We start from the raw sequence: 27,993 nt of genomic DNA, 5'->3' as shown, positions 1-27,993 counted from the left end.
AGAACTTTTCAGGCAATGGGGACAGATAGGGAAAAAGCCCAGCCAGGAATCATGCATCTTATGTGATGAAGGGTTTGGAGACTGAGTTGGGAAGTGTTGGGGATGGTTAGGATGTAAGTTGCAGAAAGACTGGAAAGGTAGGGGAAGAGGTTATAAAGAGTGCCATGTTCAAGTTTATGCTTTTCATATTGACAATTAGACTGGCTTGGAAAGAAGACTTGTGGCAGAAAGATCTGCCATCAGACGATTGTAGTAGTTCAAGCACGAGGAGATGAGAACCTATACCAAGGTAGTGACAGAGAAAAGAAGGGAGCCACAGGAGAGATGTCATAGTAAACCAACAGGTCTTGGCAACAAATTGGATGGGGTTAGCGAATGAGAAAGAATGACACCAAGGTTGTGAGCCTGTGGACAGGGGTGAATGGAAGTTCACTTGCTTAAAAAAGAGTAAAATTTGTTAGAAAAAGAAGATGAGTTCAGTTTTAAACATTTAAAGTTTAAGATGTTTAAAAGGGAGTTAATTCAAGGTATCCATCTGGATATGTAAAAATGGAAGTCAACAGGAGGTTAGGAAATTTGTTAACAAATTTTAAAATCATCATAGATGATTTGTTTGGGGAAAAGGCTCACTGAAAAATCAGATAAAATGTATGTATTAGGGGGCAGTGCAGAACTCTAAGTAGCAGTTGTTTCAGCCTCCAAATACTCTCTGAACTTAATCACTATATTAAAATTCCATAGCATTTTCATGACACTGAAATCATTGTAGAACTCAATATTGTACTTCCAATGTGACTATCATGTCTATTTTTCTCCCCCCCCCCCAATATGATTAGAACTATCCTCTGACATAATAAGTATAAGAGAGGAGTAAGCATTCATGGGACAGCTTTTGAGATGCTTGAAGCCAGGTATCTGTCAAAACAGAATTAGAAATATGTATTTCAGATGAAAGTTGTCAGATGGTTAATGATAATTAAATTGCCTTTAGGTAAATTTGCCTAAAAGACCTTATTAAATTTATCCTGTTAAAATAATTATGAATTTGAAATTTAATTAAAAAAACATAAAAGTCCTATGATTGAAAAAGTCTGTACAAAAAAGATATGGGTGTTTAGTGGATTGTAAGCTCAATATAAGTAAATAAATTCAATTTGGAAGCCAAGAATACTATATGGTCTTTAGCTACATCAATAGAGAAATGAATACAGAAAAAGGAAGATGATAGTTCCTCTGTATACTATCATAGTCACGACAGGAGTACCATGTTCAGTTCTGGGCATTCCAGGATGGACAGTGACAAACTTGAAAGTGTCCAGAGGAAGGTGATTAAGATAATAAGGTGGCTAATGACCATGCCATACTAAAATAAATAGAAGAAACTGGAATTTTAGACTGGAAAAGATTTAGTTGTGTCACATGGACAAGGGGATTATCAGACTCACTCTGTTTGGTCACAGACAACAGGATGAAAAGCACTGGGTGGAATTTATGGAAAGAGAATCAATCAAAGTAAAGAAAAGGTGCTTAACACCTGTTGTCCTTTAGAGGAAAGTGGATTTCCCCTCCCTTGGGGGGGGTCTTCAAGTGAAGACTGGGATTCTTGGTAAGAAACGGGTTAGACTTAGTGGTACTGTTTCATAAGCCTGTTAGCCATTATGAAATCATAACATCCAAACTTAACTTTCAGAAATTTGGATGAGCTCAACAAAATCAAGGGCAAAAGGTCAGTTACTATAGTCCGAAATGAAGCTAAGGGCAAAGGAGAAAACTGATGGAAAGGGGGAGAGCTAGAAACAGGAAGAAGAGAAAGGATTATATATTTATATTGTACCTACCACGTATCGGGCATATTGCTAAAATGCTTTACAAATAGGATTTTATTTGATCCTCATAACAACCTTATGAGGTAGGTGCTGTTATCCCCATTTAATAACTGAGGCAAACAGATTAAGTGACTTGCCCAGAATCACAAAGCTAGTAAGGATCAGAGGCCAGATTGGAATTCAGGTCTTTCTGATCCTAGAGCCCAGCACTGTATCTATCCACTGTCTCAAGTGAAGAGAACAATTAGTGTCACAAGAGTTAATTGCTAAGAACTGGGAACTATGCCCACGATTTTATGTGTATAAAAACTATGCATGTTTTTTGAACAAGCACTATTAGATGTTTCCCACAGAGATTTAAAAAAAAAAAAACGAAAAAGAACAATATGTACAAAAATATTTTTGGCAACTCTTTTAATGGTAACAAAGAATTACAAATTGAGGGGATGTCCATCATTTGGGAATGGTGGAACAAGTTGTTTTATATGATTGTGATCAAATACTATTGTGCTATAAGAAATATAGCAGGATGTTTCCAGAAAAAACTGGAGTTATATTAACTGGTGCAAAGAGAAATGAGCAGAACCAGAAGGACATTGCACATAGTAACAGCAGTACTGTATGATCAACTGTGAATGACTGACTGCTAAGTCAGTACATTGATCCAAGACAATCCTGAAGGACTTATGATAGAGATTGAAGCATACGTCTTTATTTTTCTTTTTTGCCTGTGTTTGCTTTCACAACATGGCTAACATAGAAATATGCTCTGCATGACTGCACACATATAACCTGTATCAAAGTGCATGCCTTCTCAATAAGGTGAGGAAGAGAAGAAAGAACCTGGAACTCAAAAAAAAATTTTTAAACAAATGCTAATAACTGTTTTCCTTATTTTTTTAAATAGCATGGTTTAGTCTGTATTCACTCCATATCAGTTCTTTCTCTTGAGGCAGATAGATGTTTCCTCATTAATCCTTTGGTATTGCCTTGGATCATTTTATTGCTGAGAGTAGCTAAGTCATTCACGGTTCTTCATATAACATATGTAACAGCAGTTGACAACATTCTCCTGCATTTTTTATTCATTTTATTTTTCTGAAATCATCCTGCTTGTCATTTCTTATAGCAGAATAATACCCTGCTACGATCATATACCATAGCTTATTTTTTTTCTTTTTAGCAATTCCTCAATTGACAGGTATCTTTGATTAGAAATTTTTAGTCACTACAAAGATTGAAATATTTTTGTACAAATAGGTCCCTTCCCTTTTTTTTCTTTTTTGGATATGCTTGGAATACAGATCTAGCAATAATATTGCTCAATCAAAAGGTAGGCACAGTTTTATTTTATAACCCTTTGGGCATAGTTCCAAATTGCTTTCCAGAATGGTTGAATCAGTTCACAACTCTATCACCAATGCATTCAAGTCCCTGTTTTTCTACATCCCTTCCAAATCCAACATTTCCCTTTTTTAGCATATTAGCCACTTGACCACTTGACAAAGCACTTGACCGGTGCTATCTCAGAGTTGTTTTAATTTGCATTTCTCAGACTAATAATAATTTAAAGAATTTTTTTTCATGTGACTATAGCTTTGATGTGTCTGAAAACTGCCTGTTCAGCTCTTCTGATCATTCTGACTAAGTCAAGTCATTGGGAAATGATTTGTATGAAAAATTACATGTCATTAGGGGAAAAGTATAATATTAAATTTTTTAAAAAGAAAAAAAGCTAAAGTTTATTACAACATACTATTAAGGACTATATTTTCTTATGGTGTAATTATATTGGTATGCTGCAACACCCATGTTTACCCAAACTAATGGCTTTCTGGCCCAAACTGATCAGTTATGAGGATTTTTCCCAAGGGTACAAACACATCTTTGATTTCATAATGGAAATCAACAGGAAAACAGCACTTATTTTATATAAAGTTACACACAAAGAACATGAACATAACGTACCCCAAACAGAGTAATATTCTTAATACATTAATTGTATGACATTAAAGGGCAATACAATTCCTCTACAACATCACACCTGTTTCCCTCCTGTTAACTTATTATCACAACTACCCTATCTCTCCCAGTTTATCATAATAACCTCTTAATTGATCATCCCATGTATAACAGTTATTCATCTATCACAGTTGCTATATTGTTAATTTTAAATTACAGGTCTTGGTCATGATGTGCCCATTTAAGGAATTTGAGTGACTGTTAACCTTTAGTTGATATTCTCTTTCTTTGGATGTACCTAGGACGCTTTTTTTACTTTTCATTTCCTTTAGTCCATATACATGGTTTCATATCTCTAGAAGAATGTAAGGTCAAAGGGGGCAGAGTCTTTTTCATTTGTTTTTGTATATTCAATGCTTGGAATGTAGTAGGTCTTTAACATTTCTTGAATTGAACAATTTACATGAAAACTTTTAAACTTTAGTTTTGATGGAAATCTTTTTAAAATGTTAACACTTTTCTATCTTAGATATACTGACCATGAATTAATTTTAATTAACCATGTTCTTAATGATCATGTTATGTCATATTATAATAATGGTGACCATTAGAGGGTTATGTGACCCTACAATAAATACTGGACGGGTATCTCCTTCAATGTCATATTTATTTTCCCTCTTCTGTTATTAGTGTCTCTGTTCTCCATAGTTACCAACTCTGCTTCCAACTATCATCGACTAATCTCTGCTATAGACTTGTGTTGCTTTTTTTTCTTTTTCTTGCTATTTTTCCTCTGACAACTTCCATGGTTTTCATTTTAAAATGAAAAGAGTTCTATTCTTCAAGCCACAAAATTAACCCATAATCATATTTTCTGTTATCATATCTCTACTCTTTGGCTCTTTGTAGTTATTTTTTAACTGGTCATGTTTCAGAGTTTCTTTGATTTCAATCAAATAAAGAGACCAAACAGCTGCATATCCAATGTATATGTGAATGGGTATGTTATCCTCTAATTATTTTCTCTTTTCTGATATATTCATCTGCCTGTATTTCTCTTTAAAGTTTTAAAACTGTTCACTATAAAAATATTCAATGATTTACTAATTGTTCCATTTTTTTAGATCACTTCTTCAAAATATTCTCAAAGTAGAATTTCTCTCTCAAAAAAAAATCAATTAAAATTTATTTAGTGGAAACAAAAAAATCACCTAACTTTATTTTTAATAAAACTCCATGTATATAACACATACTAATTTATTTTTTTCCCAAGGGGAAAGATTTTACATAATGAAAAACTGGTCATGTCATATCATCCTTCAGTTTAACAGGGTGGTCTTTTGGAGGTGAATGGGGAGGGAGGAAAATAGTGGGAAAGAGTTAGGAATTAAAAGGTATTTTCAATGCTTAAATCTTTCTGACCTTCAGGAAAGAACTTGATAAAATAAGTATTTTAGGTTCAATAAACCAGCAACTTTTTCTGGTGCCTAATTCAAAATACTTTAAAAACTACCTCTTTTTTGTATATAAGAAATTTGATAATTGTAACTTCAAATTATATTCCCTTTATTTTGATTTGTATTTTAAAATACAAAACTTGTACACCAATCTCCACAAAGATGCATCACATATAATGCAGCAATATTTTCTTGGGAGGGCCAGATGATTTGATGAAAAGCTCAGTATTAGAGTCCAGGAGTCATGAAGTTCTCTGGTCCAGCCTTAGATTATGTTGTTTCCTACCTTACCATTCTACCAAAACTGCCTTTTTGAAAGTTACTAATGATCATAGCTGCCAAAACCAATGGCTTTTTTCTCAATTTTTATTTCCCTTGACATTGTTGATCACTCTCTCTTCCTTGATACTCTAAGTTTTGGGGACACCAATCTCTACTAGTTTTCTTCTTATCTATAAGACTGCTCCTTCTCTATCTCCTTTGCTGGATTCTCCTCTAGATCATACCTTCTAAGTCACTCAAGGTTGTCCTGGATTCTCTTCTCTTCCTCCTCTTGTGTGATCTCATCAAGCTTAAATACCATCTTTAACTTCTCTGGGCTTAAATTTAACATACCATCTTAAATCTACCTTTCTCATCCTAATCTTCCTCCTAACCTGTAAAACTTTAATCTCCACCTGCCTTTCAAACATCTTAAACCAGATGTTTAGTATTCATATTAAAATCAATTATATCCAAATCACCCCAAACCCTTCCCTGCTTCCCATCTTCCCACTGCTATAGAATGTAAGACTGTCCTGCTAGTTTCTTATGCTTGCAAGCTAGGAACCTTCTTGGATTCCTCACTATTTTTCATCCCTCATCTCCAAGATATTATCAAAGTCTGTTTATTTTACCTTTGCACCATCTTTCATATATCCCTCCTCCTCCTCCTTCTCCTGACACTGTCAGCACTCCAATGCAACCCCTCATCAGCTCATGTCTTGACTACAATAGTAGTCTGATGATGGGTCGCTTATCTTAATTTTTTTTCTTCTCCAGTTGATCCTCCATTTAAATGATTTTTTAAAAAATATAGGTGTACATACATATACATAATGCTCTGTTTAGCAAATTCTAGCTCCTCATACCTTTCTAGTCTTCCTGCATCTTATTCCCAACATGTACTCTTTAATCTAGTGACACAGGCCTTTCTGGCTGTTCCACAGACAGAATCCGTTCTCAGCACCGGGAATTTTCTTTGTCCATGCCCTGAGCCTTTCCTTCTTCTTCTCTGCCTATTAAATTCCCAAGTTTCTTTTAAGTCCCAAATAAAATTCCATCATCTACAGGAAGCTTTTTTCTAACTCCTCTTAATTCCAGGGCTTTTCTTTTAAAAATTATTTCCTATTTATCCTAAATATAGTTACTTTGTGTTTATTATTTGTGTTGTCTCCCCCATTAGATTTTAAGCTCTTTGAAAGTAGAGACTGTCTTTTGCATCTTTTTGTATCCACATTGCTTAGCCCAAAATTTGACACATAGTAGATAACTTAATAAATGTTTACTCCTGCTAAATTGGACAAAGGATTTAACTTCTCTGGGCTTAAATTTCTTCATCTACAAAATTTGTTTCATTTAGTGCCTAAAATACCTTTCAATTCTATTAATTGATTACATGATTAATGAAAAACAGATCTGAAAAAGATAAGATCACTTCCCCCTTTTCTTCTTCCCTTCTTATAGAATAAATTATTCAGCATCAATTCTTTCATTGGAAAGATATTTAGAAGAGCATCAAAGAATATTTAAAAAGAACACATGTAATTACATTAATATGATTAAGGACCTGCTATAGCAGGAAAACAATTTAGAAAAAATACTCTTCTGTGATTTTAAAAACACTGGTTTCAGAATCAAAGGATTTATGTTTGAGTCTTAACACTGCAAGTTAAGTTTGGTGACTTTGGCAATCATTGTGAGCCTCGGTTTTTTCACGTGGAAAAAAAGATAAAATTTACCCTACATACTTCTCCAAGTGTAATGTATGGCAAAAATGCTGAATTTGGATTTAAAAGGACTTGGATGCAAATGTTAACTGTTATTTATTCTATATTTTGCTAGTCCTAACAACTGGAATCACATTATTTGATTTTTCAAATAAAGGGTTCAGATTAGATGACCTCTAATGCTCCCTTCTAGCTTAAATCCTATCATCTTATCTGATAGTTCAGGGAATATGGTTTCTAAGTATGATAAAAAGCAGCAAACTGCTTTTAAAAGGCAATGAAACATAATGTGGGCCAATTTTTTTGCTTACTGTATTTTTGTATATTTGCCAGACTATTCTCTTTTGCAAACCATTTAAAGTGCTATCAGAATTTTTTTTTTCCCTCGTGCCAGAAAACTGCAATTAGAGGACAGTCTGTAGAACAAAGTGTCACCTAAAAATACTGGAAGAATTCATTAGCATATGCAAATGTTCAGAATCTCAAAAATAAACCAACCTTTAAAAGCATCTGAGAAATAGGAAATGAAGAAAACAAAGACAAAGTAGAACTCATAGTTAAAAAATAAACTGGTCTTATCATTAGAAGTGTCCTGCTAAAATAACCATCCCCCAAACCACAGTTTTAATCTTTTTACATAAATTCAACCAAAAAAATGAAATACTTAAGTGTGTTTAGATATCATATCAGACTTTCTTTTTATGCAAGTATTTCACAACTAGCATCTAACAAAACAGCCTTTCTTAAGCTTATAAGTGTGACAATTAAACAAAAAAATTACATTTTATAAACCCCCAAAACCCTAAACATGAAATCTGTCAATTTAAGTTATCATGTAGATGTCTTATGTAATACTGTAAAACTATGCTCACTGATAAATGTCCACTCTATATTTATATTAATTCTTTATATTTGAGAATATCGGGCAATAAACATTTATTAAGCACGTACTATGTGCCAGGCACTGTGCTAAGTGTTGGTGATACAAAAAAAGGCAAAAGATAGTCCCTGTCTTCGAGGAGCTCACAATCTAATGGGAGAAGACAATAAACAAACAAGTATTTAACAGAAGAAGAATTAGGAAATTCCATGAGAATTTATGCAGTTTTGAGATTTTTTTTTTTTGTGCATCAAATATACATTGGCTGTAAACAAAAATGAAAAAGGTATAGTCATAAAAATATTTTATTGGTAATTTTACATAATGCTAGGTGACTGTAAATATTTTGTTTGTATTAGTATATTAATATATGCATAAATGATAATTATGCCTGAAAATAGGGAACTGCATGTTTTTCATAGGAATTGTTTTTAAAATATTTAATAAAGGGCCAATTAACATAACAAAAGCTTACGTAAGAAGAAATAGGATAAATTATTAGTTATTCCCCAGTTCTGTACCACTCCATATTTCTGTAGTAATTATATTAATATATGTGGATAGCACTGAAAAAGTCTGGGGCAAGAAAAGAATGATAAAATTATTATTCAGTGAAATTTTTTTCAGGATTGGAACTTTTTAAATGGAAATTTTTCTGTTGCCTTTTTTTTTTTTTTTTTTTGGCAAATGCACATCATTATTTGAAATGGAAAATGTTATATATTGTGGAAAATACCAGTGTATAATGATAATAATACTATATCTGAATTATAAAGTTAAACAATTGATACTTTAAAATGTTTACTATTTTGCTAGTAAACATAATAAATGAATGTTTTAAAAAGTCAATAAAAGAAAATTTGATAAACCAGTAACAGTAATCTAATAAGATGTGTCAAAAAAATTGGCCAAGTTCATAGAAATCCTTTAATAACAATTTTCCTATTTAACCACACCAAGTACCAGCAGGTGTATAAGAAGATAACTATTATGAAAATCTGGTTGCTCTAATAATTGATTAAATTGATCTGACTTGTATGTATATATGTGTATACACACACACACACACAAACACACATATACAACTGTTTTATAATTCTCAAATAATACATATCTAGGCAGCTTGAACTATGTTATAAAAAATTTAATTCAGTACATGCCAATAGTAGTGAAATCAAGTTTTAAGTGTTGGAATTCACTAAAAGTGAAAAAGATTACCAATAACACTGCATAATGAATGTTCTACCACATTTTCATGGCACTTTTAACTTTGGATATCAAAATGTTAATTCTGGAAATGTGGTCTTTAGTGTAGATTGCAACAAGATTATTAATCCTAATGCACTTATATTTTATGTTAAAACAGATTGTGGGCTGAGCATAAATGCTTGTCATGAAAATGTGGCTTGTGTTAGCCAAAATATTTGCATTTGCATGTTACAGAGAAGTGACTAAAGAAACTGGAAAAAAGTAAACTTTAATGAGACTCTCCATTTAATGACGAGGCTTCTCCTCTGGGTGAAGATGACCTGGACATTCCTCTCTCTGTATTATCAGAGCTAGAACCGCTCTGACTATGATGATCTGCAGAAACAGCACTAGATGCAGGTGGCGACTTAGTTTTCTCCTTAAAGTCTGTAATAATGACTGTCAGATCTCCAACGGTCACTTCCAAATGCTGAGCGCTACTCCGATCCACATTTTTCAATCGTGGCCTAAATGAAATTTATAACATTTAAAACTAGTTTTCCCCTCTAACATAATTTTGATGAAACTTAAGTGCAAAATTTACATGAAAAATATATCTATGTAAAAAACAAGGTATCCATTGTAACAAACATACCCCCAATACACTGATGTTAAAAAACTTGGCAATTTTTACTACTCAGCATTAGAGGCATGACAAAATGATTCCAACCATAAGTCTTACCAAAATCAATTGCAAAACATTTAACATAATGGTAATCATGTAAATCATGTAAAAGGCTATGGTCTGATCCAGTGATGTGCTAATGTATATTTATGCCACAATGCATAGAATTTTAGAGAATTCAGCAATAATATGTCCCATAATTAATATCTACAGTTTTATGAATTTTTATGAAACTGATAACTAAAAATTATGGTTGGAACATTCTGGGATTGCTTATACTAAAGAGTATGCTGATATATAAAGCTGAGAGTATTCCCTCATTAAGAAAACAAATTCTCATTCTTGGATAATTCATATCCCAGTAAGTTACATATTTGAACAGTTTTTCTATGATTTAATTTCTAGGATCTTTTGAAACCAGTCAAAACTTTAAAGCTATGTTTATACATATAATTGAATACACAGTAAATCTTTAAAAAGAAAGAAAAAATGTATAAATTTTCTAAATGTTACAAAATATGTTTCAGATTTACCTGGTTTTCTTATGACTGTTCTTTTTGCTAGTTGTTTCTTTTTCACTTTTTTCCTTTTCTAATTTATCTTTTTTCTCTTTCTTTGACTGTGGGGGGGGCACAAATTGCTGAGTAACTTGCTGTGCAACCAACTGGGAGACAGGTCGAGGTTTCCTGTGTACATTTTAAAAGATAATTTTATTGTATTTCAAGAAAATGTTCTTTTAGAATAATATGTAAAAGAAATATAAATCATGATTTCCAAATTATTTACAAGTTAAAGCCAGATCTTAAAAGTTAAAGAGAAAATACATTATTATTTTGCTTTTTCTATTAGCACTGGGGAAAACTAGGCCAATTTATGATATAATATAGTTAATGCATTCTGAGCAATAGGAATCAACTTAATTATTAGATGTGTTAATATGTAAAATAAAACTGGTCATCAAAACCAAGTGTTTATGTCATTTGCAATATATGTAATGAACACAAAAGCATAAGCATGGATTACTGTGTGTTGGTATTACGTAACCTACACTTACAAGCAAATTTAGATAAATTCAAACATTTACTAAATGTCTATTACATTCAGAGTATTGAAAACAGATGGTTCACCATTCTTTTCTTGAACATATAGAGATAATTTTCTGGAGTGTCAACATGTTTTCTTTCTAACTAAAATCTATCCATCTTTTTTTGAAAAGCTATTTTCCCTTTTAAAGTTGCCTATCTTACAGAATAACTTCAGAATCTTTCCCCTAAACTAGGGAAAAGACTATGTTTCTAGCATAATGTCAACAATTCTAGTCCCTCTAATTTCTCCTTATAATGAACCTAATTTTTTTCATCATTTTACAGCTCTATTCTGGATTCTCAATTTTTTTGACATTCTTTTGAATGTACATAGACCTTTTTTTTTTTTTTTTTTAAACAAGGGAGGGATCAAGTTCAAAAGGTAAAGACAAAAAGCATTAATAAAACTCACTTTGAAAATTTAAAAAAAGTAGCAACCAAAAGTACTTTCTAGTAAAAGTCTAAATAATATGAAATATAGTGAAAGGTTTCTCAGTCTTTGAATTCCTTGTACTGATTTTCAGTAACATTCTGGCTTTCTTCACAATAACATAATAGAGCTTTCTGGTTTAACAAAGTCTTTTTTATCCTCAAAACACAAAAGTAAAATATTATCTCCATTTCACAGATAAAGAAACTGAACTTCAAGAAGGTAAATAACTTGGCCCAAGATCTCACATTGTATCAAATTTAATTCTATGTCAAAACATTTCATTTCGCAAACAATTCAGTATAACTATTACATGAAAGATACTTTAATAGGCATTATGTGTACATTATTATTATAAAATTAGATGGCAAGTGGGAAATCAGATTATGAAAAACTTTAAATGTCAAGCAATAATATTTTATCATAACGACAATAAAGGAGCCATTAAATATTTTTGATAAAGGAAAGGAATATAGCTAGAACTTTGACTTGGGAAGACGATTTGAGCAAGTCTGGAGGTTGGATTTGAGAGAGGGACAGATCACTTAGGAGTCTATTCGAATACTTCAAGTGAGAGGTTATGAGGGATCCACTTTAGATTAAGTGGCACTTAATTTGCAATGCCTGTTCCTCTTTCCTGCCACCCTCTTTACATAGTGGTTCTCACAAATAAGGTTAATCCATGTTCAAAGTACTCTATAAGTCTATATCCAATGTGTGTATCTCTACAAAGTATATAACAGTCAAATGAACAAAATACTTAACAAGTTCAAAACAATGGCATTCATTGTGAACTTTCTGCTAGTCACTCCTAAGAAATGGCCCCTTCAGAAATATAACCAATAAAAGCTACTATTGTGACAGAGAAGTTCAAAACATAAACTCATTAGACAACGAAGTTAAAAATGTATACAAGCAAAGCTTCAAAGAGAAATGCAGACTGGACAAAGACAAACAAGAATTCCTAGAAGAACTAAAGGTTGTTTTTTTTTTAAGTAAAAAAATTATTGCAAAAATTAATGCAATGCCTTAATGCACAAAATTATGAAAAGAGAATAAAAAGCTTTGGTAAAGGGGTATACACACAAGAAAGTAACACTTTTAAAAACCAGAACTGACCAAATGGTAAAAGAGGTACAAAACTTCATGGAAGAAAAAAGTTCCTTAAAAATATTAGAACTGCTCAAGTAGAACCTATTGAATCCATAAAGCATCAAGAAACAATAAAACAAAGTTAAAAGAATGAAAAAACAGAAGAAAAAAATTTAAATATCTCAGATTTAGAAATTGTTGGATAATTTATTTTTATTATAGCTTTTTATTTACAAAACATACATATGGGAAATTTTTCAACATTGACCCTTACAAAACTTTCTGTTCCAACTTTTCCCCTCCTTCCCCCCACTCCCCCCAGATGGCAGGTAGTTCAAGACATGTTAAATATATTACAGTATATGTTAAATACAATATATGTATACATATTTATATAGTTATCTTGCTGTACAAGAAAAATCACATCTAGAAAGAAAGTAAAATAAACCTGAGAGGGAAAACAAAAATGCAAGCAAATTTAAGAACTATTGGCCTACAAACTCTGATCAAAAAAAAAAAAAAAAAGATTAAGAAATTATAAAAGAAAACTGCCCAGATAACTTATAGCCAGTGGTCCAAGTAGAAACTGAAAAAATTCATTGGCCACCTCCAAAAAGAGATCCTAAAATAAAAACTCCAAAATTACAGAGTTCCTAAGAAGACAATTCAAGTAATCACAAACAATTAAAATACTGTAGAGCCACAATCAAAATCATACAAGATTTAGCAGCTAAAGATTATTTTAAATATATTCCAGAAGGCTACTAGCTGTAATACTAGTTTTATTAGTTGTAATATTATCTTTACAACCAAGAATAACCTACCCAGGAAAACTTGAGCATGCTCCTACAGGAGGAAAACTGACATTTAATAAAATAGAGAACTTTCAGTCATTCCTGATGAAACAACCAGAGCAAAAGATAAAATCAAACATTCAAACACAAGAATTGAGAAAGGCATAAAAAGACTTATTATTCTATAAGATTAAGTTTTCCAGAAGCTTCCTCCAACCATGTATACTGGCAACTTCTACATCTTAGAGCACTATCTAAAGTACTGAGAGTTTGTATTTTCCTTTATCAACTATGCTATCAACATTACCCCTTATTGTTGTTTAGCAGTTCAGTCCTGAATGATTCATGATCCTGTATGTAAGATCCATACTTTCCAAAGGATTTTCTTGACAAAGATACTGGAATGGCTTGCCATTTCTTCTCTGGTGAATTAAGGCAAATAGAGATTAAATGACTTGCCCAATGTCACACAGTTAAGACTGGATTTGACCTCATGTTTTCCTTAATCCAGGCCTACACTGAGAGCCATCTAGCTGTCCCCTACAATATCCTTTACAAAAATATAAAATTAAGAAAAATTTTACAATCATTAACCCTAAGATCGCCAACTTTATTTTTGTGAATTTCAAATGTTCCATAAACCCATATATATGTATGTGTATATATATATATATATGTATGTGTGTGTGTGTGTGTGTGTGTGTGTGTGTGTGTGTATATATAGCTAAACCTTCCCCTCTTCTAAGCTTCCATTTACTGTCCAAAACAGGGATCATTACCCTCCCAGTCAGCCAACCTCCTAACATATGTATCATCCTAGATTCCTTACTCTCACTAAATCCACTTATATTTTTGCACAATCTTGCCTTTTCTGTCTTATCACTTTTTTTGTATATATATCCTTTTATCTTCTCACATGGCCACCCACTCAACCCACATTAACTTTAATTAATTATTGCAATAATCTGCTGGAGGCTTTCCCTAGCTCAAGTCTCTCCCCATTACAACCTATCTTCCACTCAATTCCTAAGGTAATTTTTTTCTAAAAACAGATCTGATAATATCTTTGTTAGTTCAATGAGCTCCAACAGTTCCCTATTTTCTTTAGAATCAAATATAATCTTAGTTTGAAATGTAACTCTATACCCTCACTTCTTCCTATTATTTCTAGTCTTCTTATATTTTATTCCCCTCCACATAACTCTATGTTCTAATAATTCTTCAATCAGGACAATCCATGTCATGTCATCACTACTTCTGAAAAGCTGTTTTCAATTTCTACAATGTTCTTGCATCCTCATCTCTGGATCTTTGTTATGCAGACTTTCTTCAAGACTCAGCTCAAGTGGCAGTTGGGTGGCAAAGTGGATGGCAAAGTGGATAAAGTACTGGCCCTAGAATCAGGAGCACCTGAGTTCAAATCTGACCTCAAGACACTTAATATTTCCTAGCTGTGCGATCCTGGGCAAGTCATTTAACTCCAAATGCCACACAAAAGAATTTTTTACTATGACCAATTCCCCTAATAAATGCTGATGCAAAAATGATCAAATATTAGAAAAGATTACAGCAATATTATACAAAGATCATACACTATGACTAGGCAGGATTTATATCAGAAATGCAGAACTGTTTCAATATTAAGAAAACTATTAGCATAATGAAATGTCAAGAATAAAATCAACAAAAATCATATTATTATCTCATTAGATGCAGAAAAAGTTTTCAACAAATCACAACCCTTACTCCTATTTAAAACCATAAAATGCAGAGAAATAAATGGAGCTTTACCTTAAAATGAATGACACCTATCCAAAATCATTAGCATTATCCAAAACTGGAAATAAGCTAGAAGTCTTCCCAATAAGATCAAGGTGAAAAAAAAGAATGCCTATTACCATCATTATTTTTCTATATTGTGCTAGAATACTAGCTATACAGCAATAAGAAAAAGAAATTAAAAGAATAAGAATAAGCAGTGAAGAAACAAAACTATCATTCTTTGTAGATATGTTGGTTTATTTAGAGAATCCTAGAGAATCAACTAAAAACTACTTTAAATAATTAATAACTTTTAAAAAGTCACAGATTATAAAATAAATCCACATAAATCATCAGCATTTCTACATATTACCAACAAAGTTCAACAGCAAACAAGAGAAATTCTAGACGACATAAAATCCTAAGAGATTGGTTAATATGACAGAAAAGGAAAATGACAACTGTTGGAAAGGATATGAAATAATTTGGACAATAATACATTGCTGGTGGAGTAGTGAACTTGTCCAACCATTCTAGAGAGAAATTTGGAACTGTGACCAAAGGTTATAAAACTGTACAGTTTGACCCAGCAACAGTACTAAGTCTATATCCCAAAGAGATTTAAAAAAAAAAAAAAAAAGGAAAAGGAAAAAGATCTATTTGTACAGACAATATTTATTTATAACAGCTCTTTTTCTGATGAGAAGGAATTGGTAATGGAGGGGATTTCCATCAATTGGGGAATGGCTGAACAAATTGCAGTACATAATTGTGATGGAATACTATAGTGTTATAAGAACTGATAGGAGGAGGTGGAACCAAAATGGCAGAGTAAAGGCAGGAACTCGCCTTACCTTTCCTGCAACTGCTCCAAATTCCTTTAAATAATGATTCTAAACAAATTTTAGAATGTCAGAACACTCAAAAAGACAGAGCAGAACATTTTCTTCCAATGAAAGACAAGTTAGAAGAAAGTAGGAAAGATCGGTAGTACTGGGAGTCCAGTGTACAGTCTCCATGCAGGATCCTCCAATCCCAGCTGCAGCAAAGGAGGACCTCCAATTTCTAGACCTGTTGGTCCAAAGATACCAAAGATGACTTGGAAGGTTGGTAGGAAAAGTTTGTCAGTAGGTGAGAAGATCTTGGGAAACCAAGAAACCAAGAGTGGGTACGAACACTCTTCGTATGGTATGGTGGTGGCATGGCAGCTTTTGAAAGCCTCAGCCCACTTTATTAGCAGAGAGGAAGGACTCCTTCAGCACACTAAATTTTACAGCTATAGTGAGGGAGAGGGAGACCTCCAAAAATGGCTGCACAAAACCAGTGAAGCTTGGGGCAGTGCACCCTCCACTCTGGAAATCGAGTTCTACTCTAACAAAGAGTTAAAAACCAAGTAATGGGCTGGAAAACCAGCAGACAGCAGAAAAAGTTTTTGACCATAGAAAGTTACTATGGTAACAATCAAGATCAAAACAGACAATGAAAAGCAGGTAAAGTCAAAGCTCCTACATCCAAAGCCGCCAAGAAAAAAATAAGAATTTTTCTCAGGAAAAGCTCAAAGGGAACTCTGAAAAAAATCAAGAGAGATAGAGGAAAAAATAGAGTAAGAATTGAAAGAGCTGCAAAAGGAAACACAAAAAGCTAATGAGAAGAAGCATGGCTTAAAAAGCAAAATTGGCCAAAAGAGAAAGGAGGTACAAAAGTTCATTGAGGAAAAAGAAATGATAGACAACTGGGGCATAGTGGATAGAGTGCTGGGCCTGAAGTCAGGAAGATGTATCTTCTTAAGTTCAAATCCAAACTCAGACAATTACTAGTTGCGTGATATTGGACAAGTCACTTAAATCTGTTTGGCTCAGTTTTCTCACCTGTAAAATAAGCTGAAGAAGGAAATGGCAAACCACTGCAATATTTTTGCCAAGAAAAACCCAAATGGGGCCATGACTAAAAAAATACCGAATATTTGAACAACAAAATGATGAGCAAAAAGCTTTCAGAAAAACCTGTGAAGATTTATGTGGACTGATGCAAAGTGAAATGAGTAGAATCAAGAAAATAATGTAAACAAAAGAAATAATGTACAATGATCAACTGTGAATGACTTAGTTATTCTCAGCAATACAATGATCTAAGACATTTCCAAAGGACTTAACGGGAAAAACACTATTTACCCCAGAAAATCTGAATGCATTATTTTGGAGGGGTTTTGTCTATATATTTTTTTGTAATATGGCTAATACAGAAATATGTTTTGCATGACTTCACATGTACAAAATCAAACTGCTTGACTTCTCAAGGAGGGAGGGGAGAAGGAAAGGGACAGAATTGAGAACCCAAAATTTTTTTAAAGGAATGTTAAAAATGGTTTTTACATGTAATTGGAAAAAATAAAATTTAAAAATAAAATGGTTCATTAAAAAAGTAAGAATTGCAATAAAAAGATTTGCTTAATAGTTTCTTGAAAATAAGAAAGGGAACAAAACCCTTAGTAAAATCAAGACAGATCACTATCAGACTTAGACTGTTCACATCAAGACATTTGAGGTCATTTCCTAAATAATTGAAGTAGGAGGATGGAATAAATAGACTCTCAAGATTCATTTCAAATATAAGATTCTAGGAAAACATATCAGAATCTGTCAAACTTAACATTCTAGTCACCATGTAAAGATGTTGCATTCACTGTATTCTCTAAGATATAATGAGAAAAAAACTTTTCCAGGATTACTTCATCTGATCATTATAACTACTATCCAGATCCATATGACTTTTTAAACAGATCATTCTTTCTACTCATTGAAAGACATGTCTTGGACTTCCTGCTAAATGTATTGATCAATTTTCTTATTAAGAATTGAGAATGCTATGGAACTAAGATAGAAAAATTTAAAAAATCAAGCAGTACAAATATCTAGAGGGGAAATAGATGCTTATAATTTCCCACTTATTTACTAAGGACAGGAAATAGTTTCATGGTTGGCAGCTGAATAAGGCTAAAAACCAGATCAAGGAACAGTGATTAAAGAAGAACAGAAGCAGTTTCTGGTTGTATGATATGGTAATATTGAGAATTAGAGAACTATTGTGATTAGAGAATGAATTAGATAGAGAAATTATTTCAGGGGTGATATGTGAAACGAGAAAGTGTATGTCAGAAAATGAGTGTCAGGACTCATTTTGAGCCATAGAGCACCTGTTGTGCACTAGAATAGTACCAGTGCTTAGTAAATGCCTGGCACATTATGGGCACTTAATAAATGTTTATTGACTGACTGGGTGGGACTGGGTATGAGACTATGTATCGGGTGAAATCATGTGCTGATGTGTAAACCAACTTCCTTTACAATGTACATACATACATGTATCACATACTGATATGTATATATCAGTGCATAAAGTGTGTGTATGGGTGTGTGCATGCACACACATGCACGCGCATACACACACACACACACACACACACAGAGTATATCAGCTGAGGAAGCAGTAATGAAAGCCTCCAAAGTCAAATTCTCTTTATATAGTATTATCATGTATTTTGAGCTCCTTTTGGTTTTTCTTCTGGAAAAGACATGCCAAAAAGTAGGTGGGAGTAGCCAAAGGAATAAATCATAATATTATGAGAGTAATATGAAATCATCTATTTGATATCAGCTTAGTTTCCTTTAATTATCTATTCTCTTGGAGAGTGGGATAGGGAGGAAGAACAAAGGGATAATTAGCAAGTTAGCTTCTTTGAAAGAAGGGTCACCACTAAAGCAAAAGAAGGGAAAATAGGGAATAAATTAAGAAAGTTTTAAGGTATGCAATGGTAGAGAAAAGGGAGCTCTGAAATAAATGTTTTCTCTTTGCCTGAAAAAATAGGATATAAAATGCTTGACTATAGGGGGATGGAGACAAGGAGAAGAGGGCATAAGAAAACTAAGGTCTGAAATAATCTGTCAAGATTTTGATAATCAGGTAAAACTAAAAAAACTGCTATGACCTAGTAAAAGTCCAGTTGAATCTAAATAATAAATCTGAAGTAAGCTCAGTTTACATAGTTATATAACATCCTCTGGTAGCTTTCAATATCCCACGAATAAAAACAGAGAAGCCAAGTGGTAGAGGTAACAAATATCAATCATAAAAAGTTCCACAGCTTTGGAGTTTAATAATTTTGGGGGAATAGTTCTAAATTTTTTTTCAGAATGATTAGACTAGTTCACAGATCCCCTAACACTTTATTAGTGCATCTGTTTACCTACAGTCCCTCCAGCATTTGTCATTTTCCCCTTTTTGTCAACTTTGTTAATCTGATAGGTGTGAGGTGACTCAGATTTGTTTTAATTTGCATTTTTCTAATTATTAGTGATTTATCCCCTGGCACAGCCCCTTCTCTCATTCCTGAACTATTGTAGTGACCCCCTGACTGATCTTTTCCTCAAGCCTTTTCTCATTCTAGTCTGTCCAGGGAGATGCTGTATTCCTGATCATCTTCACTATAAGTTGTTTGTTGTTTCATGTAAAATGAAATGCTATTCCAGAAAGGAGGATAGAAATTTTCTCTCCTTATTCCTACTTCCAAACTGTTTCTTTGCTCTGCTATCATTCACCACTTTCTTTTTCTTTGAAAGTCTCTGTCATTTCACTTGATTCATCTCTGTGGCAGCTTTCTTCAGCCTTCAGGACATTCTCCTTCTTTCCTCAAGAAGTTCAGTATTTAATTCACTCCTTATACTTGGAGACTTCAGTATACATACCAACTACCCCTCAAAACACCTTGACCTCATACTTTTTCAGCCTCCTGAAATCTATCACAGACATGCACAGAGATGGTCGTATCTTTCATCTGGCTCTTACTTAAAACTTGGTCTATCTTTGTGACTCCAATCAATAAAATCGTTCTGATAACAGCCTCCTATCTTCCAGCTTCTGTTGACTTCCCAGAATTTAGAACAATGCTTAGCAGATAGTAGTCATTTAATAAATGTTAGTTGGTTTGAAATGTGACCTCCAGTTCCCTTTATTCCTCTTTGTTTTCCTCATCCATCATCCCCACTGGTCTCACTTCCTTTTCACAGTCTTAACCATATGGTTGGCCAGTTCAGTTTCCTTTAAATCCTATTCTTCTCTATCCTGTGCTAGGTACATTTTACCAAACCATATTTATCAGGGTAATGTCTTCCAAGACACCAGAGGATCACATTTGGAGTTAGGAAAACCTGGGATCAGCTTTGGACACTTACTAGCCATGTTACTTAACTTCCCAGTGACTAATCTGTAAAATAAGAAGATTAGATCCAGTAACCTTTAAATTCCAAATGACAAATGCTGGAGGGACTATAGGTAAACAGATGCACTAATAAAGTGTTGGGGGATCATTCTGAAAAAAAAAATTTAGAACTATGCCCCTAAGGTTATTAAATTGTGAACATCCGTTGACCCAGTGATACTACTACTAGGTCTTGGGATGGGGTTGGGGATGGGGAGGAGAAAGGAGGAAGAGAGCATTTATATAGAACCTAATACATACCAGGCACAATTCTAATCACATACAAATATTATCTCATTTAATCCTCACAAAATCCCAGCAAAGTAGGTGTTATTATCCCAATGATAAAATTGAAGAAACTTGAGAGGAATAAAAGTTAAGTCACTTGCCTGGGGTAACACAGCTAATAAATACCTGACTCTGTATTTTAAGTTAGGAGAGACCCAGGGCTCTTATCTACTACACTACCTGGTTCCTTCAGGTCCATACTCCAAAGAGATTGAAGAAAGATTCATGTATACAATATATTTGTAGCAGCTCTTTTTATAGTTGTAAAGAGCTAGAAACTTAGGGGATGTCCACTGGGAATGGCTGATTAAGTCATTGTATACGAATGTCATAGAATATTATTGTTATAAGAAGTGATAAAGGGAATGGCTTCAGGGAAAAAAAAACATGGAGAGGTTTGAATGAGCTGGTGCAATATAAAGTAAAAAATAATCAAGGGAATAATTTATATAATAACAACAATATTTTAAAGGCAATAAACTTTGAAAAACTTAGCAATTCTGATTAATACAATGACCAATCACATGGTTCCAGGTTCCATGTGATGAAACAGGCTGCTGCCAGACAAAGAGCTGATGGACTTAAGCATAGAGAATGAAGCATATTTTCTTCTTTTTCTTTTTTTTTTTTTTCCTGGGGGGTGGGGGTGGAGGGATGGCTAATTTAGAGATTTGCTTCACATAGTCATACATATTTATAACAACTTTTGTTTTTCAGGCCTTTTCAGTGAGGTGGTAGTGATGAGGGTGTAGGAGAAGACCCCAGATCTTTGACAGGAGCAAGATAGCAAGGAGTAGCACTATCTAAAGAAATTCTGAATTTTACAGCCTAAGATGCTCCAAGGGAGGAACATTAGTTGTCTTGACCTTTTGATCTTAACTGAGTTTTCTGTTCCATAAGTAATCTATTATAAGTCTCAGGCTTTTGATAGAGTTTTTAGCTGAATTCTTTGTATTGACAAAATCATCATAACTGCAGTTACTATATCCAATCAGAAAGCCAAGATGTGATGCCAACCCCCAAGGTTATTCTCCCCTATAAAAGAACCAATTGTACCTTGCTAATTTCTTAAATCCTTTTTAGGATTAGCTGGTTTATGGAGTTGGAGAGAGTTCATTAGGAACTTGCCATGAAGGTGTCTTAATGGCATCTTCCCCTAAGTTAACTGTAAGTTCCACTAGGGAACTTGTCTTTTCTCTTGTTAATGGCTAAAATCCCTAGTCCTTGCTAAAAATCCTTATAGATTTAATCCACTCTTAGTAGCATAATAAAATCTTTGTCTTTTGATTTTACTCTTTTGAGAGACATCTTGAGACACTAACCCAAAAACTCAACACACTTTTAGGGCCTAACACTCCCTTACCCCAACATTTGATGGCCCTTATGGGGAATCTTAGAACCCAAAAATATTTGGGGGTGCAACATTTTTGCAACCCAAACACCAACATTTTCTGGCTCTGTGGGAAGTCTAGTGGTAACCCCCCCAAAAAAAAACTTCAGCAGTGCTAGAGAAAGGCAAGAATTTGGATCCAAAATGAAAATGAAATTGAATTTTAAAAAATGAAAAAATGGGCATCTGATACTCTTGTTATCACTAGTTAAAGTAATTTAATTTGAATCAAAATTTAAAACCAAAATTATCTGTATGTTTAAAAAAATGCATCAAAATCACTGCATGATTCCTGAATCAAATCAATACTGCCTAAATTAATGTTTTGTATAATGGAGATTCTCAAAAAATATCTATGCTATTGTTAATCCCCTTCAAGTTGTTTATTAAATATTACCTGAGGATTTTTACTTACCTTCATCTAACATTAGGAAGCCCAACAACAGCAATCAGCAGGTCTCAGAACTGAAAGTTAAATCTGATGATAAGGACAAATGCATAGCAACAATACTTCCCTTTTCCATGTAGCAGAATTTGGAAGCCTCCTCTATATATTTCACCCAGACTCTGCAACCCTGCTAATAGGGCATATTTGGCCCCCCACTATAATCTCGTTTTCTTTTCTTCAGATCAACTTTATATAAGCTTTTTTATTAGCATACATATCTTCAAGTACCCATAGGCAGAATCCAGTTTTTAAAATTCAGCTTTTTTTTTCTTTTTTTACAACCAGCCTCTGACCAATTCCATATAGTCACTAACAAACTGTCAGTAGAATTGCATCCTGGTTGCTGTTAACACTGTCTTGATATTGCAGAGATACCAATGAGGCACACAAGCTTTCCACCAGTTATTTCTCATTTTTGTTAAATGATAGTTATTTCTCTTTTAATAATCTACCCTAAAATTCTGTCACAAACTTAAATTAAACTAGCTTTACATATTATACAGTCTGTAAAGGATAGACCTCTTTCCTTTTTTAGTTAATCAGAATATTTGTATAGCTCCATTCCTATGTAGTACCCGACTCATTTTCAAGATTTATGAAAATCACTGACACAATTTAGTAATGTCATCTTGCAGCTTTTTCAGAATCTAGGACATGATCTGTGTGAGCCTGGTTGTGTTAACTCATTCAGATACTTATTCATATCTCTAATGTAGCATGGTCAACTTTTTTCTAAGATTATCTTTTTACTATTTCCTCTCTTACATTGCATATCAATTCTCTGTTATTTTTGTTATGATCTTTATAATTATAAGATAATTTTCTTAGGTAAAGAAAACATAAAGAGTTGAATATTTCAGGGCAGCGAGGTAGTGCAATGGATAGAGTACCAATCAGGAGGACCCAAGTTAAAATCTGGCCTTAGACACTTAATACTTCATGGGCAAGTCACTTAACCCTAATTGCCTTAGCCAAAAAAAAAAAAAAAAGTTGAATATTTCTCTTTTCTGCCATTTGTAATAATAACAATTAAGTAATTCACCTTTTTATAATACTTTAAATTTGACAAAGTGTTTTATATGTTGATGCTGTTGTAACTTTATATAATTTTTTTTTAAAACAAGGTAGTAGAGCAATAGATGAACATCTTGTTTTAAAGGTCCTAGAAATAGAATATGTAGTAAAAAAAAAAAAAAAAAAAAAAAAAAACCTAGAATGAAATCAGTAGACATGTATTTCAGCACTGGATCTTGCACTCATGAGCTTTGGACAATTCAATAATTCGATTCAATAAACATTTTTAGTTGTCTTTCAGTTGTGTCCGACTCTTCATGGCTCCATTTGGAGTTTTCTTGGTAAAGATACTAGAGTGGTTTGCCATTTCCTTCTCCAGCTCATTTTACAGATGAGAAAAATTGAGGCAAACAGGATTAAATTACTTGCCTAGGGTCAAATAGCTATTGAGTATCTGAAGTCACATCTGAATTCAGGAAAATGTATATTCCTGACTCAGGGCCCAGCTGTCAATAAATATATATTAGCTCTCTCAATAAATATATATTAAGTATCTATTATGTGCCACTGCCTAAAGAATTTATTATCTAAAGGAGGAAGACAAGATACCAAAATAAATTGAACAAGAGAAGGGAAAAATCCCTAGAAAGGCGGGAGTGATGATGGGGAAGATGCTGTTCTACGGAATCAAAGTCAAGCAGAGTAGCTGATAGAAAATGAAATTACTAAACTAGGAAGGTTATGAGCAGGTTATAAAGGGAGGTCTTTGAAAGAAATTTAATGATTTGCCCTCCAACTCTCCCCCAGAGGGAAGAGGCCACTGAAGGTGAGTTGAGAAAGTGCTTCCTAGTAAGGAGATCAGTTTATACTGAAAAGACGGTATGTTGTATGGCGTCAAGCCAAGCAACATCGAATGTCACTAAACTTCTACATCTCAGTTTTATAACACATAAAAGGAAAGTATCAAAATACATAACTTCTAAAGACAATTTCAAATTTATCTCAATTAATTTCACTTCAAATACCTATTACTGATACATATAACTACAAAGAAAAAGAAAATCTTTGCCCTCAGAGAGACTGCATCTTACATGTTCAAGAGAGTTCAAGATAATTTAAGAAGAAAATATTAATGAATGACGATAGTGGTAGTGATGAGATTAGTGTTCTTGTTGGTTAGGGAGTTAAATGATGAGGTTAGTGGCAGGTTCAGGGTTCAGGGAACCAAATAAAGAGGTTTCGCTCCCGTAAATTCCCTTTTAAGATTGGTGAAAGGTAGGGAGTTGTGGGAACTCCCTTTCTGGTGGCACAGAGGTGCTTCGTAAAGAAATTTATGAACCCAAAAAGTTAGGCTGATAAAAGGAAGTTTATTATTGGCATTGGGAAGTCAGCTTTTGTTATATGTGAATAGAAAGGCTGGATTCCTTAGTGACACGGTTTGACAGAGAAGTAAAGTTTCTAGTAGAGAAATCTCGACAGAGAGATATAAAGTTTCATTAGGGAAATAGGTGAGAATAAAGAGAGGGTAATGCTGAAAGAGAATATTATTTCAGCAGGCAGTGGTTTCCTTGGCATAGCATAGCATGGCATGTTAGGTCCTCTGCAAGGAGTGCGTTTAAAATTGGCTCTTTTATAAGGGAAGCCTTTGGCTACAAGCCAAGGCCTGCTCCTGATGGAGGCTGGTGGGTGGAATTAGAGCTGGAATGGAATAGAATTTAATGAGTCTCTTTAATTCAATGGGAAGCTTAATCAACAGTCAGTGTTATCAATGGGGGTGGTATCCACCTCTCAGGATCTTTTACAGAGGCCAGGATTCAAGGAGAATCTGTACTTCAAGCAGTTTTAGAGTTTTGGGGCTCCCTTGTGGAGGAGGGAGGGTGAAAGAGGGAAGGAGAATGAAAAAATAAGGAAACACTTTCTGGAGATAGAACCTGTACAAAACCTTAAAGGTAGGGATTATTAAGAGACAGAGATAAGGGGGAAGCACTGGATGTACTTTAAATCACCACCTTTCCAGATTCTCCCTCTACCACCAATTCTCAGTGATCTCTTTCTCTTCTTTTGTGATTCATTGAATCCATATTTATCGCCCAATCAGGATTTTGATATCTGTTGTCTTAAGGGATGAGGATCTCCAGGATACTAATCTTTCTTCCTCACTGGCAGGTTCATATTAATAAGAAACTTTAATACACATGGGAAACCCTCAGTCTTCCTAATCTTCCAATTTCTCAAATTACTCATTTCCCATGACCAAAGGAATTCCCCCAAATTCACCATAATTACACTGGGAACAGAATCAGCACTCTTAGGTAACTGTAGAGAAAGAAGCTGAGTCCTAATGGAAGATGTACAAGGAGACAGTACTATAACAAAAACAGATCACTAGGAAGACTGAAACAGAAACCAACAATTAAGGAAGAGGAATTGCTACCAATGACATCATTCGGAATGGCAGTGAAAATAGCATTTAGACTATTAAAGGGACAAAGCCAAACACGACCTACCCAATCTCAGAGTGCCAGACAGGAAGGAGCAAAGTGCACTAGTACAAAATTCCAATTTATGCATAGAAGCTGGAAATAGAAGTAAGCAGGGAAAAAAAACCCACAACAATAAAAAAAAACAATGGCTTAAGGGAAGCCTAAGAGCCTCAGAGGGGGGAAAAATGACTTGTGTATAAGGATTCCAAGAGTAAATGGATGAAATCAAGCAAAATGTAAAAAACTGAAAACAGAATTAAAATAAGACATCCAGAAGAGGAAAAACAAGTGAGAATAATAGTTCAGAACAAAAGATACTCTGGAAGTAGAATCTTGAAAAACGGAATAGAACAAAGAGATCTCAATGACTGTAAGACAAAAAGAAATATTCCAACAAGGTCAAAAGGAATTAAATTAAAATGAGAAATAAACCAGAAGCTAATTTTTTGAAAAACAAAACAACCCAATAAAATAGATAAGTAGCTAATCCAATTTTTTTTTAAAGAAAACTAAATTGTCAATATCCAAAATTAAAAAAAAAATTACTGAGATGAAAATAAAGGCAATTATTAGAAACTACTTTGTTTAAGCCAAAAACACCTGGTTAAATGAAGCAAATCTTTACAGATATATAAAATACTTAATTATTTATCATATTTTTTAATTGAAGTTTTTTTATTTTCAAAACATATATCCAAGGATAAATTTTAAACATGACTCCTGAAAAATCTTGTGTTTCAATTCCCCCCCTTCCTTCTACCCCCTCTTTTAGATGGCAAGTAATCTAATACATGTTAAACATGGTAAAAATATATGTTAAATCCAATATATGCATACATATTTATAAATTTATCTTGCTGCACAAGAAAATTCAGATCAAAAAGGAAAAAAAAAAAAAGAAACAAAATAAAATTCAAGCAAACCACAACAAAAAGAGTGAAAATGCTATGTTGTGATCTACCTTCAGTTCCCACAGTCCTCTCTGGGTTTAGATGACTCTCTTCATCACAAGATCATTGGAAGTGGCCTCAATCATCTCAATGTTGAGAAGAGCCATGTCTATCAGAATTGATCATCATATAATTTTGTTGTTGCTGTGTACAATGATCTCCTGATTCTGCTTATTTTACTTAGCATCAATTCATGTAAGTCTCTCCAGGCCTCCCTAAAATCATCCTCCTGGTCACTTTTTACAGAACAATAATAATTTCATTACATTCCTATACTATAACTTATTCAACCATTCTCCAATTGATAAGCATCCACTCAGTTTCCAGTTTCTTGCCACTACAAAAAGGACTGCCACAAACACTTTTGCATATGTGGATCCTTTTCCCTTCTTTAGTATCTCTTTGGGGTATAAGCCTAGTAGAAACACTGCTGGATCAAAGGGTATGCACAGTTTGACAACTTTCTGAGTATAGTTCCAAATTGCTCTCCAGAATGGTGGGATCCATTCACAATTTTACCAACAATGTATCAGTCTCCTAGTTTTCCCACATCCCCTCCAACATTTGTCATTATCTTTTCCTGTCATCTGAGCCAATCTGAGAGGTGTACGGTGGTACCTCAGAGTTGTCTTAATTTGCATTTCTCTGATCAATAGTGATTAAGAGCACCTTTTCATATGACGAGAAATGGTTTTAATTTCTTCATGTGAAAATTGTCTGTTCATATTCTTTGATCATTTATCAATTGGAGAATGGCTTGAATTCTTACAAATTTGGGGCTATTCTCTATATATTTTAGAAATGAGGCTTTTATTAGAACCCTTGAATATAAAAATGTTTTCCCAAATTATTACTTCCCCTCTAATCTTGTCTGCATTAGTTTTGTTTGTACAAAATTTTTTTTACTTAATATAACCAAAATTATCTATTTTGTTGTCAGTAATGAGCTCCAGTTCTTCTTTGGTCACAAATTCCTTCCTTCTCCACAGATCTGAGAGGTAAACTATCCTATGTTCTT

General features: G+C 33.6%; 1 protein-coding gene across 3 annotated transcripts in view; it reads right to left on the bottom strand.

Moving 5' to 3' along the window:
- Positions 1-1,862: 1,862 nt before the first annotated feature.
- Positions 1,863-27,993, bottom strand: part of YAF2 (YY1 associated factor 2) — an 89,341-nt gene continuing 63,210 nt past the window's right edge. For all 3 annotated transcript variants that reach the window (XM_052001470.1, XM_052001471.1, XM_052001472.1), the window contains 2 exons: positions 10,520-10,672; positions 1,863-9,828 (listed from right to left, as the gene is read on the bottom strand). In XM_052001470.1, coding sequence (XP_051857430.1) covers positions 9,591-9,828; positions 10,520-10,672 — 391 coding nt within the window. In that variant the 3' untranslated portion in view covers positions 1,863-9,590. The remainder of the gene's footprint in view (positions 9,829-10,519; positions 10,673-27,993) is intronic.

The sequence above is a fragment of the Antechinus flavipes genome, chromosome 5 (genome assembly GCF_016432865.1).
Source record: "Antechinus flavipes isolate AdamAnt ecotype Samford, QLD, Australia chromosome 5, AdamAnt_v2, whole genome shotgun sequence".
Classification (NCBI taxonomy): domain Eukaryota; kingdom Metazoa; phylum Chordata; class Mammalia; order Dasyuromorphia; family Dasyuridae; genus Antechinus; species Antechinus flavipes.
This window is presented reverse-complemented; position numbering and strand designations above follow the sequence as displayed.